At 51.7% G+C, this 15143-nt stretch overlaps 1 protein-coding gene across 3 annotated transcripts in view; it reads left to right on the forward strand.

Annotated features, from left to right (window-relative positions):
* Positions 1–11654: 11654 nt before the first annotated feature.
* Positions 11655–15143, forward strand: part of SLC6A2 (solute carrier family 6 member 2) — a 45049-nt gene continuing 41560 nt past the window's right edge. For 2 of the 3 annotated variants that reach the window (XM_033127128.1, XM_033127130.1), the window contains exons 1-2: positions 11655–11925; positions 12453–12777. In XM_033127128.1, the coding sequence (XP_032983019.1) occupies positions 12504–12777 (274 nt within the window). In that variant the 5' untranslated portion in view covers positions 11655–11925; positions 12453–12503. Of the gene's footprint in view, positions 11926–12259; positions 12367–12452; positions 12778–15143 lie in introns of those variants that run through there. The other variant, XM_033127129.1, reaches the window with a different exon arrangement.

Here is a 15143-nt window from a genome sequence, read left to right on the forward strand (position 1 = left end):
CTGACACATAACAGTCGCTCAGAAAGTACTTGTGGGAAGAAAGGGAGGGAAGGAGGAAGGAAGGAAAAACAGAAAGGACGGGTGAAGGAAATCTCTTGTATCTACATATTCTAGTTGGTTTTTAGCCTAAAGAGGGTAACAGTGAAAGCAAAAGGGCCGAGCAAGGGCTTTAAGGCGTCAGAAGCAGTAACATCAGGGGCAGGTTGGGAGGGTTGGGGAGCCCCCAAGTGTCCCCTCCCAAGCAGACAGCTATGTCATGTCACCCAGTGGTAGTTCAGACAGGAGCAGGCGGGCGGAGGGTGGGACAAAGGAAGCTGCCAGTGTGGGGCGATGGACGAGATGGAGGAGGTGAGACGTGGGTGTCCTCGCAGGTTTGCAGGACCTGCCCTGCCTAGGAGAGCCTCTGCCATTTTATGACTGCGCCAGGACAAGCGCTGCCCCCAGTAACCTGGACTTAATAAAAGAGTTGGTGCAGGGCAGGTATTTAGGCCCCGGGAGAGGGGTAGTTTCTCTCCTTCAGCTCATGAGCTCCCTGGAGATCGGAGCCAGGTCTTCCGAGGTTGTGCAAAGGCAGCACATCCGCTCAAGCACTGGCGTAGGTTGGCATTCCACACACAGCTGTGCGGTGACAAATGGTGGCCTGGGAGGGAGGGGTGGAGGCTGGTTCCAGGGACTGTGCTGGCCTTTCGTGTTCCAGAGGGCCCCACTCATAGGTGGACACAAGCTACACAAGAGCAGCTGGCCAGCCATCCGCAGACAAGTCTCTTCTAAACAAGAATGCAGACACTGGACAGTCTGCCGGGTGGTGGTGGGGGGGTCTCCCCCACACTGGGGGGCTGGGGGGAGCAACAGGGCTCAGGTAGTAGGGAGGGGATAATGAGGATGGGGGTCGGGGGTCCCTGCCAAACCTCGGGCTCTGTGAAGCTCAGACAAGGTCCATTTTCTGCTAATGCTCAAGTGGCCTCAGAGCCATGGGGTGGGGGAGGGGAAGGTGCTCTGCTCGTCAGAGAAAAGTCAGGTCCCTGGGGCTTTTACTTATAACTTTGTTTGCAGATAGCGAGGCTCTTCCGTCCGGCTCCTCCTCCTGGTCCTTTCTGCCTGTGACAATCACATTATTTAATTTAAACGAGTGAAGTTACCTTAGATCAATTATACTTATTTTTCCTGGGTAATTTCCAAAGCTTAATATCTCCATTCAGGCCCAGCCTGGGGGACAGGTTGTCTAGCAGAGTCCTAAACGATTTCAGCCCTTAATTCAATTGTACTTTTACCACAGCCCAGGCAGCGAGCATAATTCTTTTATCCCTAAGATGTCTCATTAGCAATAATCTAATAGCACATATTAAAATATAGGTCACTGAGGTGGGCTGCCAAGTGGAAGACTTGTCATAACTTGGAAGGCTGGACAGCTGTCTCGTGCCCCCAACAGCACGACGCCCCAATCCCAGGCTTAATTCTAAAACAATCAACTCAACAAAAACAGTTTATTTTCCGCAGTTCAAGGTTAAGGCCTCACCCTGGCTAGGAAACACACTTCATATCTGCGGCTGTGGAGTGGGTGGAGGGGGCCGTTTCTTGCCAACGTGACATAGTGGAAAAGATCTCTGGCCTCAGACATTTGGGGTTGAGGCCCTGGTCCCACGAACTTGCAGAATGACCTGGGGGGTGCGGCTCTTACTCTCTCTGACCTCAGTTTTCACACCTATAAAAGGGGAAAGTAGTGGAGTGAGATCCCCTGTTTCCTAAATTCTGGCTCTCCCGGTTCAACTTGTCTTAGTATACACTTGACCTTTGCTTTAAATCAACTCACTCATCTTAATTAAATACATTTGTTTTAAAAAGGAAGCTCAAGTATCAACATGGAAAAGTCTCAAGAACATTTGCGGAAAGATTCATGAGAAATGATACCATTCGTATAAACTTTAAACATGCACAAAATAATACTTTCTATTGTTTCCAGGCAAAATGAATTACGTCATAGAGGTCAAGACAGGGGTTACCTTTGGGGAAGAAGGAGGAGATGTTGGCTGGGAGGAGGTACAAGGGGGACTTCTGGGGGGGCTGGTCATTTTTGTGATGGCCTGGGTGGTGATTATATGGGTGTATTTACTATGGAAAAAGAACACTTAGGATCAGCGCCCTTCTCTCTGGGTATTAAGCCTTATAAATATACACATACAATTTTAGGAATGTATGTCTCCTGTCTATCTATCTATCTATCTATCTATCTATCTATCTATCTATCTATCTGTCATCTAGTGGAAACATACATACATGCTTGGAAATAATCAACACTGCACAGGATGGGGGCTGGCGGGGGAGGTGGGAGGGAGGGAAATATGACTGAGGAGAGATACACGGGACATCACCCATGTTTCTAATGTTTGTGTTTCTTAAGCCAGCCAGTTGTTATAGGATGGTCTGTATTTTTATGTAAGCCTGAAACACTTCATACATTTTAAGTCATAAAGGTAAAAGTAATAAATCATGGAAAAATCCCTTATGTCACTACCATAAATTGAAAACCACTAGCACGTGCCATAAACAGATGGTAAGTGTGAAAACAAATGCAATGAGAAGAAAACGCTGTTATTCAATTGTACTTTGACAATTGTTTGGGCTGAAGACTCTGCCCCCCAGCCCGGCTTCCTTCTGTTGAAATGGAGGTCAGTGAATGAGAGAGAGGCACGCCAGACATGTTAGACACGAGCTTTCAGTAATCGGGGTTAAAAGGGCTTCCTCCCCATGTGACTCAAAGTCATTTCAAGTAGGACCCGTGTGACCCTGATCTATGGGCCGTCTCATCGACCTGCTGGGCTGCTCCACTTCAGGAAAGGGCGGTGAGGTCTCGTCATGGTCTAACTGTCCTGGCTTCAAAGTGGTTTGGGGGGTGTGGAGAAGTCTTCTTAAGAGAGGGAAGGGTGGCAGGGAGAAAGAAAGAGGTTATTATTAGCAAACTCATTAGCAATTATTAGCAGAATTTGGAAAGCCTTGAGGAAGAGCCCCCTTTTCTCCCATGACCCCTTCCCTGGCCTCACGGCTGCCTGGGAAACTGTCAGGCACACAGTCCCCTCTGTGTGATTTGTCCTCACACTGAGGCTCCAGCTGGAGGCCTCTGGGAGCCTGGCAGGGCGGCCTGTTCCATCCCTGACACAGCCCTGCTGTGCTCCGTCAGCTGGGCCCTGACTCCCTGCAATGTGTCCTTATGGGCTCTGGTCCTGCTCCCGCTCTTGGGCCACACTGAATATAACTGTGACCTCCCTTCTCTGACTGCATGTCCCCCTTGGGGCCAGCAGGTCTGCCCCTCGGCCTTCACCTAAAGCCACCAGGTGCTCATTGCTGCCTCTCCTCATGCTCCTCAGCGCACGTGCACAAATGATACAAATGATACAGAAATGTGTGTTCTATTGGGGGGGGTGCCGAGCGCCTAGACTGACTTCCACTCCACAGCCCCCATCTCTTCATGGGCAGAGTGAACCAGCTCCCCGGTCTCCCCACAGGGCGAGCAGCACAGTGGAGGTTTAGCGTGTGTGCTTCTATGTCCCTTGGAACAAGCAGGGATGGCCTAATGACGACCTGTCTTCAACTCTGTCCTCACCCGGCATCCTACCTGGCCTGGACCCTCTTCTCCCAGGACCTCAAAGTCCTCCCAGCCGCCTCATCTCAGCGTCCCTGTCCCACGCGTCCTTCCTTCAGGGGTGCCCAGACCACCAGTCTCATAAACACTCTACAGCGAGGATGTGGGGTGAGGGAAGAGCCATGCAGTGTCAGGAGCCAGGCTCTGAGTTCTTGTTCTGCCACTAAGCTGTGTGATCTTGGGAGTTGGGAGTAAGCCTTGGAGGCAGCCAGGGGCAGGTTTCCCTGCGAGATCGCTGGGTGTAAGGAAAAGGAGCACGCTACAGCACTAAGCAGCAGGGGTGCCATCAGATGGAGAAGACCTGGACGGGTGGGCAGGCCAGAGGGAGAAAGAAGAGAGAAGAAAAATAGAAGAGAAACAAGATGGTGTTGGGGCAGGGCCTGGAGGTGATGGGTGGGGCGGGCAGGGTGGGAGGAGGTGAATTTGGAGAGGGTAGGACTCTGGCTCCGAGGAGAAAGGGCCAGAGAAGATGGTGACTACAAACAGACAATGCTGGCATTCAGAAATGCATCAGCCACAGCCTCAAGGACCCCAGCACGAATGGGGGCGGGGCCCTGATGAGAATGGGGAGCTAGAGTGTGGAGGGAGGAGGTAAGGAGGACGAAGAGGGTGAGGACCAAATAGGGAGCTACTGAGCCACTGGGATAGAGCAGTGGTTGAGAACATGTACCCGGGAGCCAGCCGAGATCTGGGTTCCAATCCCACCCTCTGACCCATCCTAGCCATGTGACCCTGAGCAAAACATTTAACCACTTTCAGCATTAATTCTTTAATCTATAAAATGGGGACAATAATCGTATTATATGACATAATATGGTGCCTGGAACCAGTAAATGTTCAGGGAATGGAAAGACTGCCAAATAGATAGCATATACCACAGTGTCCTTAGTATGTGCCAAACACTGCTGAAGCACTTAACCACTACCCTAGGAGATGAGCCCCATTGTACAGAAGAGAAAACTGAGGCATGCAACAGCCCAAGATGACACAGATAGTATAACTAACAGAACCAGGATTTGAAGCCCCAAGCAGCCAGCATGAAAGTTACATGCCCCTGTGCCTGCTCCTCACATTAGGGAGGCCAGTGGGTCAGGGGTCTCCTAGGACATTAGAAGGGGAGGGTCATGGCAGTTACCATAAAGAGGGGCAGAAAAGCCCTACCCTGAGCCCTGCTCCCTGGTTCCCTCCCTAAGACTACTCAGCTTTCATCTTGGGGACCAAGGGTAATAGAAGCGGGGGGTGGGGGGGGTGGGGGGAGAGGCAGGCAGGCGTTCTCTGTGTGTGGTCCACAGAGCACGGACTACTGCCTGCCTCTCCATCACAGAGCAGCTTGTTAGATCCAGGTTCCTAGGCACGAGGGCAGAGCAGGACAAGCTCCACCTGGGAAAGCCTCTCCCGGGCCTCAGCCTCACTGCGGACGGGCCTGTTCTGAGGCCTCGTGATGATCACGCTGGTGAGGGTGAGTTCCCCCCTCCAAACACACCTGCTCTGGAGGTTTGATGGCTGCTCCTGGTACCTCCAGGACTGTCCTCCAGTGAGCATGAGGCAGCTTTTCTCCCTTCCATGCCCTAGAGGGCACCCGTTCACACTTCTCAGGGAAAAGACAGCTCAGCCCGGAAGGGGCTGTGTGTTTTTTGCTAAGTGTGCTCAGAGCAAAAGGAAGCAGTGCTGGCACTCAGGTTGGTCAAAGAGAATGTAGATCGCTACGGCCACTCTCAACCTGAAATTGTGGTTTTGAAACATAAGTCACTGATACTGGGATTATTTTATTTAAACAGGAATTAGATATGCTACATATATACAGATTCCTGGATCTCACAGCAAATCCATTGAATCCAGATTTGGGGTGGGGCCCAGGAATCTGCACTTTTACCAATCTGCTAGACTGTCATGAGTTGGGAAAGCATGGAAGAGGCAAAAGGCCTCTAGGAAGAAGCAGTGCCTTTCAAGGACATGACTGCTACTGGCGTCACAGAGCTTTGATAAATGGGTCTCTTCTGATTGTGTTACGAACTCTTTCCCATGGATCATCTTAACTGGTATACTATCCCCGTTTTACAGGTGGGAAAACTGAGGCTCCTCTAGCAGGCAAATAGTAAAACCAAGGTTTGAACTAAGTTTTTTCTTTTTTTAACTCCAAAGGCCTCACTCGTAACTGTTATACCAACCCACATTTGCTATTTCATTCCAGTCTAGGAATTTGAAGTTATTATAGATAAACCTAACTGAAAATTCTGGAGGAGATCCTGTCTCCCACAGACATGGAGAAATTAAACTTCTTGAAACAACAATAAGAAGTGACACATGTGCTATACCAGGCACTGTTCTAAGTGTTTTACATGTTTTCATTCGTTTGGTCCTCTCAACAATTCTACGAAGTAGGTACTGTTAGCGTCACCATCCTACCCATTTTACAGATGAAGAAACCGAGACGCAGAGAAGTAGGAGAACTTCGCCAAGATTTCACAGCCAGTAAGTTATGGAGCCGGCATAAAAATTCAGGCAACGTAGCTCCTAAGTCCGTGCTTTTACCCCCCACCCCCCGTCTACCCCGTTCTCCTCTCCAGGCTGCAGGAAAAGCTGAATTGGGTAAGCCCCCTAGGAATAGATGTCCAAGGGCCAGGGAGACAAGTGGGAAGGGGGAGAAGTGAGAAGGCAGCTGTAAGAATCACTTAGGTCATATTTATTAATATTACTGGCAAAACCATTGGGAAGTGTCTCTTGAGGAAAAAGAAAAGAGCACAGAGATTGGCAGGCAGTCATTTTAAGAAATTCTGAGGTGGAGTTCATGCGGGAATCTGCAAATCTCCTAAAACTGTATTTAAAATGAAGTGTACCTTTAAGATGACAAATACATGGAGGTATATACTGTGTTCATGGATGGGAAGACGGAATGCTGTAAAATGTCAGTTCTTCCCAAATTGATCTATAGATGCAATGCAATGATAGTTGAAATTCCAAAGCGATTTTTCATGGAATTCAGCAAGCAAATGCTGTAATGTGTAGGGAAGAACATTGCTAAGACATTTCCAAAGAAAAAGAGCTGCAGCATCTTGCCCCAAAAGATTGGAAAACTTGTTAGAAAGTGATGTTAGTTTGTTTTCCCAGGTTTATTGAGGTATAATTGACAAATAAAATTATACATATTTGAAGTATACAACGTGATGATATAACACACATATACAGCGTGATATGATTACCATAATTGAGTTAATTAACCCTTCCATCACCTCACGTTGTGGTTGGTGTGTGTGTGTGTGTGTGTGTGTGTGTGTGTGTGTGTGTGAGGGGATATGCAGAGGGAGGGGCTCACAGGGTCTTTACAGGGTCGGAAATTGTTTTTTTTATTTGGGAAAGGGGAACATGACTCTATTGGGGAACAGTGTGTACTTCCAGGACTTTTTCCAAGTCAAGTTGTTGTCCCTTCAATCCCAGTTGCGGTGGGTGCAGCTCAGCTCCAGGTCCAGTCGCCGTTGTTAGTTGCAGGGGGCGCAGCCCACCATCCCTTGCGGGAGCTGAGAAGTCGAATCGGCAACCTTGTGGTTGAGAGCCCACGCTCCAACCAACTGAGCCATCTGGCACTGGCCCATGTGGGAATCGAACCCACAGCCTTCCGCGTTAGGAGCACGGAGCTCCAACCGCCTGAGCCACCGGGCCCACCCTGGAAATATTCTTTTCCTTGCTCTGGGGAGGGTGCTCTTGTGTGTTCTTATCATTAATATTATTTAAACTGTTCATACACATCTTATGTATTTCTTATGTATGGTACATTTTACACTGAATTTAAAAATTCTGTGTGTAAGTGCATATTTCTGGGAGAATTCACCTTTCCTCGGATTATCTAAGGAGTGTCTGGTCTTCTACCAGAGCCCAATGGGGCATAACGGTTTCTGAGGTCCCATCCTGTTTCAATATTCCCTGAATGGACAGAGCCCTTGTACCAGCCTGATTACGGCCCATGCAGGTGGTCAGCCGGCCACAACCCCCTCTGCCCTGAGAGGGATGCAAGTGTGAGTCCCCTGTCTCCATAACTCATGTGACCACCTTAGCGCCTCTGCCCCTGCCTAAGCCACAGACCCATGCGACCCAGGCTTGCCTAGGGTGCATTAGTGCGTCCATAAAGGATGTATTTACTCCTTTTGTGAGAAAGAGGAGTCAAGGTCGACTCCAAGGTGTTTGTTGGGAGGAACTAGAAGGAAAAGGGCATCACCTGGATTGAGGGAGTCAAGGAGGAACAGGTGTGTGGGTGGGTCAGAAAGGGGAGGTTAAAAATTCCGTTTGGAACATCGTGAGCCCCAGATGCCGTTTAAGAGCCATGTAGCTGGATCCAGGCAGAGAATGTACACGTGAACATCAATGATGGACTGACGCTTTTTAAAGCCAGCGCCTGACCTTTTGGAAGAGAATTCAGATCCTATCCCTTTCTCTCTCCAATGGCTCCCGTCTGGTTCAGAATAAAAGCCAATGTTCTTTCACAGCTGAGATAGATGAATGAGAGAATGCATCCTTATGTGGACTTGACAACGCAAGCCCAGGCAGGCTCGCAGCCCCACTGGATAGCGGGAAGTTCAGGTAGGAGCTCAGTAGAGGAGACTCTAAGGACTCCTCTGAGCCACGTCTAAGTGGGCTGGAAGCCTTGAGGAACCCCTGGGAGCATTAGTGGGAGGTGTCCTGAAGAAGACTGATTTCAGCTCATGGGGGGGGGCGGGCGGTCTTTCATTGAGGATATTCTTGTGCTGTTTGTAAATGCAGTGTAAGTTTTCACCAGTGACTAATGACCCTGGGGCAGGTCAGCTGCAAGGATATATAGCTCTGTTGCCCCCTAACCGCCAAACAAACAAGTAAAAACCAAAAAAGAAAGAGAGGAAGGAAACAAATATACAAGCAAACCTCCTCTCTAGCTTTAGTCGCCCCATCAGTGCAGTGGAGGTGCAGGTTCTGAGCGTATCCTCAGCACACTTCCAGAACCCAGCCCCCTGGGTTCCAAACATCCTGCAGTCCAGCCTGTGTGTGTCTGGGTCTTGGCGTCTGCGGGGAGATGGACAGAGCTGTACTGAGAGCACCAGCCTTTGTCTTGTGCCCATGGCCTGTGTCACCGAATGCCATGGTAAGTGGAAGTGACGCCTCCCCAGAGATCATCTTAGCTCTGATAATGCTCCAGCCACCTGCCCACCCACTTGCCCTCAGGCCACCTGGAGGGGCAGGACGCAGGGCACAGAGAGAAGCCACATGGCCCCGTGGCTCTTGGAGCTGTAGGCAGGGAATCGGACCAGAGATGGAGAGGGACGCCTTCCTCTCAGCCTGCCCCAGCCTGGGGTCCTCACTGCTATCCCCCAGAAGTCTCTGAACCCACAAGGTGGAACTCTTAGGACGTGCGGATTGGGCCTCTGATGGTGTGTCATGGGGGTGGGGGATGCCTTCCTCCATGCCTGTAGCAAACAGTTCCAGTGCCCTGCCTACACCCCTCATTATTCACTGTTCCTGCCAACACAGACCCGACCCATCAGCTTCCTACTGCCAGCACCTGGGGCTCTGCTGCAAGTTTTTTTCTGGTGACAGAAGTGTCCACACACCAGGCAGGCTGGAAATGTCAGCAGGTTAGCACCCTAGGAGTAGCCCTAATGGATAAATGCTCCAGCTTCCTGGCCTGGGAGTGGAATGTCTGAAGCATTGTCAATGCAGTCACCCAGGGGTCCCCAGTGGCACTGACCACCAGCTGCCCACAGCTGGAACTGCCCCTTCAGGGTCCCTCTATTGGTTTCTTTCCCTTTCCTGCCTCACCTCCCCACGACTCCACCAGTGTCTCCAGGGGTTGGTCGCCTCCTAATTAAACTACTTGAATTCAATTCTTTCTTTCAGGTTCTGCCTCTGGAGGAATCCAACATAAACCACCCCAACCAAAGACACCAAACGCAACCAACGATGGCGATCGCTCCTGGTGCTATCTTGCACACATCTCTAGAGCACAGGCTGTGGAACCGGATACATCCTTGCCCTGGTCGGGAAGTCACACGGATAACTACTGGACAAATACACAAAGCAGTATAAAGGAAGAGTTTACTCGGTCGTGAGATATCATTATTAGGGAATTATATCCCTAATATAATTAGCTTCGCAATGGAGTTGGCATCGGAAGTTTTGAAGGGTGACTAGGAGTTCCTTAGGTTGACAAGAGAAAGATGAAAACAGCATATTTAGAAACCCAGAGGTATAAAAAGGATCAGTGTCCAGGGAACTACTACTGGTTGAGTATCTCCCATGTTGCTAAAAAATAAAACAAATTTTGGAGGCAGTGAAGGGTTTGTAGGAAGAACGAGGAGAAAATTAGAATAGGAAGAGACATGGCTAATTAGACAGGCAGGATCGTGTCTGTACTGCTGACGGTGTTTAGATATTATCTTGGAAAGATTGGAGGATTTTAAGAAATTGTGGGTTATCTTCTGATTGCAAAAGTATCAAAAGCTCATTGTAGAAAAGTTGGCAAATAAAAAGAATTACAAAGAAGAAAATAAAATGAAACTCAAATCCAGGGTTAATTAAATCGTGTTGCTGTGTTGCTGTCTCTCAGAGGAGTTTTAGACAGAAGCGTGAGGTGATCAGTCTTGAGTTTTAGAAGGAGCTCTGGCAGCTGGTGAATATCATATGACTGGAAACATACTGGCCGTGGGGTGACCAGCTAGGAGGCTGTGGCAGTGAAAGCTGATGGGGTCTTCCATGGGGACGCTGAGGCCTCCCAGAACCTGGGAGTTTCAGGACCAGTTGGATGGAGATGGCATAGAGGAAGGGGAAGGGGACGTGATTACTAGAGAGATCCCCAGGGTTTCCATCCATAAATTGGTGAAACTCAATTTTTTCTGGGAGCCAGGAGACCTGGGTTCCCATCTCAACTTTCTTACTTCCAACCTGTGGCACCACAGACAGATCCCTGGATTCCTCAGAGACACAGTTTCCTGACCTGCAAAATGGAAAGATGATTCCATTCCTGCTTTCCTTACAGGCTTGTCAAAATAGTCCATGGGTCAAAGGAGATCAACATCCTTGACGGATGGGAATCTGTGGTTCCAGGCTCTCCTTTGCTCATCCTTTCCCTGACCTTCTTCCTCCAAACATCAGCTCCCAGAAGGCCAGGACAGACCCACCCCCCCCCCTCGTTTTCCCTTCCTCTCCTCTCTGCATCCTTCACAGAGGACATTTGTCATCCTCGACCCTCTGGTGAAAAATGCTCTAAACACCCCCCTGCACCCTATTAATTCATTCACTTTGAATGACTCTGTGGGGATCCCACAGATCACCTTCTCACATCCGAGGTAATGCATTTATTGGTTAGGTTTCTTGTGTTCCCCTGTCTCCCCCTGACAGTACGTAAGCTCCATCACGTCAGGGATTTCTGAGCAAACTGTCCACTTGTGCATCCCCAGTGCCTAGAACAGTGCCTGGCACATAGCAAGCAGATGTAGGAAAAAGGAGTGCAGGGGTGAACGAATGATAGTTCTGAGTCTCATAGAACAGGGGTCACAACCTCCAGTACCTTACTAGCCTGCCCATAACAAATAGATGTATGAGTAAGGGCTGGGCTGTGACTTTTCAGTTCACACCAGCCAAACAAAACCCACCCAATGCCCTGCCAGCATCAGTTTGGCGTCCTTGGCACTGAGCAGAACGTTCCCATTTTGTTGGTGGAGAAACTCTAGCAGGGTAGTTTAATAAGAGGCCTGACGCGGAGGACAGAGCAGGTACTGAAACCGGATCATTTGCTATCCCTAGTCTTTTCCCGGTCCCCCCTCAGACGGGACTCAGCCCTCAGTTCTGGAGTTCCGTTCTCTTCGCGTAGCTGGGGGTCAGAGTTTGGTGCCTCAGGAGCTGTGTCTGGTGCCTCCGTGCTTGCTGGAAAGGGAATGCCCGCCTGAGTCCAGTGAGTCGCCGAACCCGGGCTCCCGCCACACCCGGAGCCCGAGCCGCGCCCCCACCCCTACCCATCCTCGGCCGCACTGTCACTCTCCATTAGTGCTAACGGGCTCCAGACGGAGCGGGCCCGGCGCTGGGTTAATGCAATCGGCGCGTTACCTGGGGCGCAGGCTACATTACCAGCCCGGCCCCCGACCGGCGCGGCCAGAACCAGCCAGCCCGCACCCCGCCGGCCGCCCCACGCCTCCAGCGCTCTTTGGGCCGCGCCCGAGCGCCACGCGGCGGAGCCCAGCTCCAGCCGGCGCCCCCACAGCTTGGCAAGGCGAGGCGGGTCCCCGGCGGGCAGGGCGCACGGCACCAGAGATCCCACCACTGCCGGACATGTGAGTGCGCCCTGCGCGCGGGACCCATCTAGATGGGCCGAGGAGGCCCAGGCTGAGGCATGCAGAGCTAGAGTGACAGCGATTTTGAAGTGTAGAGGTGTACACGTCTGGGGAGGCCCCTGGGGCTGTTGGAGGTGGCGCAGACCCAAGCTGGGGGGAGAGGGCAGACAGCTGCACTGGTTGGTCCAAGTCATCGCCCTGGGAAACCTCTGACTCGGCGTGTCCAAACCCGGCCGTTTGAGATCGTTTGGGACCCAGAGGGAGCTGCCGAATGAGGGAAGCGCTACCAGGTCCCAAGCCGAACCTACAGGGAGGGCAGGGGCGGTCTCTGCTTGGAAGTTCCGTCTCAGTGCCGGCGCGCCACTACCTGTTTCCAAATCGTCCAACAGACGCGCGCCTTTTGCTGGGAATCCTGCGTCGGTTGAGCGCGCGCTGACCGAGGTACCCCTGGTGCTCCCGGGAAGTCTCGGAAGGCGCAGCAGGGCGGAATGGCTCAGTGACTATATCTTTTCCTTTTATCCAACCAGAGCCTCGGCGTGCTCCCAGTACCGCTGACATCCCTCCCGCCAGCCGCACCCATGCTTCTGGCGCGGATGAACCCGCAGGTGCAGCCGGAGAACAGCGGGACGGACCAGGAGTCCGAGCAGCCCCTGCAGGCGCGCAAAACTGCGGAGCTGTTGGTGGTGAAAGAGCGCAACGGCGTCCAGTGCCTCCTGGCGTCCGGCGACAGCGAACAGCCACCCCGGGAGACCTGGGGCAAGAAGATAGACTTCTTGCTGTCGGTGGTGGGCTTCGCGGTGGACCTGGCCAACGTGTGGCGCTTCCCCTACCTCTGCTACAAGAATGGCGGTGGTGAGCCTCCTGATGGGCTGGGTGGGCGCTTGGTCTTGGGAGGTTACCTGTCCCCAGCGGTGGCAGGAAGAGGAGCTGGGATACACACGGGGCAAGTCTGGGGTCGGGAAGGGACTGGACAGGGCTCACGGAAAAGGCACTGGAGTCCCCAAGGAAGAGGAAGATCGAGGCAGGAGCTAGAAAAGTGATAGGCGCATGGGTGGAAGGACAGAATCTGAGGCACCAGGTTGGGTGAGGACCCTGACCTTTGATGATCCACAGGAAGGGAAGTGGAGATTTGGAGAGGTCTGGAAGGGGCGGCCAAAGTGCACAGGAGGTAACACCCAGGTACACAGTGTCCCTAAATTCAGCACTCTGAGTTTGTAGAGGACTTGGGTTCCTTGGAGGCACTTGGAAAGCCCTGTGCTCTTGGGGACATAGAGACACACAAAGGGAAGCTGGTGTCAGACAACTCCACTCACAGTTGACACTGTTTTGCTGGAGGAGCCAGAGTGCACTGCCAAGGTGGGATTGGTTCAGTAGGTCCCAGAGCTGGCCTGGTCCTGGAGGAAGGAGGCCTGGGTGATTGGGACAGAGCCTCCACCTCCTGGGGTCCTGGCCACAGGGCAAGGTGGAGTGGATCGGGGGCCTGGAAAATACGCCAGTCTGCAGCCAGACTCTCTCCCTCTTGCCCTGCTGGGTGACAGATTATCCACCTGCCCTGGGATGAGAGCTTAGAGATCAACTATAGCCCAACCAGGCGGCAGAGTCCTGGGGGAAGCCGTGCCGGGACAGGATATTTGGGTCTTAAGGCCCTAGCTCCTTTCTGAGGGCCTCTGCTCCTGGGTACCCAGACCACCCAGTCCTGCCCCTTTTGCTGGGATCAGCTCAGGGGTGCCCTGCAGGCAGCCCGGGAAAACTGACCTAGAAGAAGTTGCTGAAGGAGGTCCAGCTCTGGAATGCTCTATCCACTAGACCTGCCTGCCTGGTAGGGCCTCTGGCTCAGGACTCCAAGGGGTCAGAGGGAGGAAGGGCCAGGGTTTGGAGCTGGGGGAAGGGAAAGTTCATGCCCTTGTCCCATACGGTCTGGGACCCAGCTGCTTGCCTCAGTGTGTGCTCTAGACACGTGCTCCTGTCTTTGGGTGAGAAGTAGGAATATGATGCAGAGGTGAAACTTGTCCGCATTTGGCTAATGTTTCTTCTCAAGGGCTTCTGGTCAGGTTTAAGCATTCTGGCCCTTTACACCCAAGGAGGGAAGAAATGGCAGATTCTATGTTACGTTTGCAGGCAGGGAGATAATGAATGAAAGACATACTGGACACGCCATCTCATCTGTCCTCAGTGACCGTCTGAGACTGCTTGTCCCTAGACAACGGAAAGCTCCACCATTAATGAGCAATATTTATCAGGTTCCTCTCGGGGTGCTAGTCTCTGCAGGGCTCACCTAGATGGACAAACCACCCCATCTGCCTTCCAGGAGCTTTAGTCACCTAAGGCCTTCATTGTCATGCTGTTACAAGTCATTTCCACTGTTATAAGTGTTTGTTGAAACTAAAAGCACCCCAGATGGCCAAATAGACACATCAGCTAGGTGGGAGTCCTGGAACTTTCACTGAGACCATGTGCTCACTTGGCCATTGCCACTATCACAGGTAGAGAGCGTCTGGGTCACATACCAGATGCCTAAGGCACACAACAGAGCAAATTGGTCACAGGTTCCAATTTTTAAGCGAAATTGGCTGGAAGCACTGTCTCCTGGGCTTGCTAGCCCTCCACAAAGCTTGTCCCCAGTTGTTGGGTCCTGTGTCTCTTCATGGGTCTGTCTCCCAAACAGGCTGGAGCACTTTCTTCCCTGTATTCCTAATGCCCAAGATGAGGCCTAGGTCCTAGGAAGATGGTAGAAGATGCCCCAAAAACTTGCACAGTGACCCACACTTGAAATGGCTCAGACCCTCAAAAATCTAATGCCTCTCGGGAAACTGGCAGAACCCCTGGTGGTAGCTAACAAAGTGAGGACCTGGCAGCCTGGACACCAGGAGCCTTGGCTGTGGAGTCTAGGGTTCCAATTTCTAGCTGTGTGACTTTGGGTGACTCACCAAGCCTCAGTTTCTTCATCTGTCAAATGGAAATAATGGTGTTTAACTTAGAGGCTTGTCGCGAGGACTAAACGCAACTGTGCCTGTGGAGAGCCTGGCATGGAGGGTGGCCTAGGAAAGGAAGCCGCTGCTGCTTCTCCAACCTTATTATAATGACATGTGAAATGGATGGTGGAGGTGACAAGCCCTCTAAAGGCCTGCTGAGCGGCTGCTTAGGAAAGATGTGGAGAAGTGGGCTGTGATTGGAGCTTAGCTCCTAGGGACCGGAGGAGTAGAGACAAGCCTCGGGAA

The sequence above is a fragment of the Rhinolophus ferrumequinum genome, chromosome 15, assembly GCF_004115265.2.
Source record: "Rhinolophus ferrumequinum isolate MPI-CBG mRhiFer1 chromosome 15, mRhiFer1_v1.p, whole genome shotgun sequence".
NCBI classification, from domain to species: domain Eukaryota; kingdom Metazoa; phylum Chordata; class Mammalia; order Chiroptera; family Rhinolophidae; genus Rhinolophus; species Rhinolophus ferrumequinum.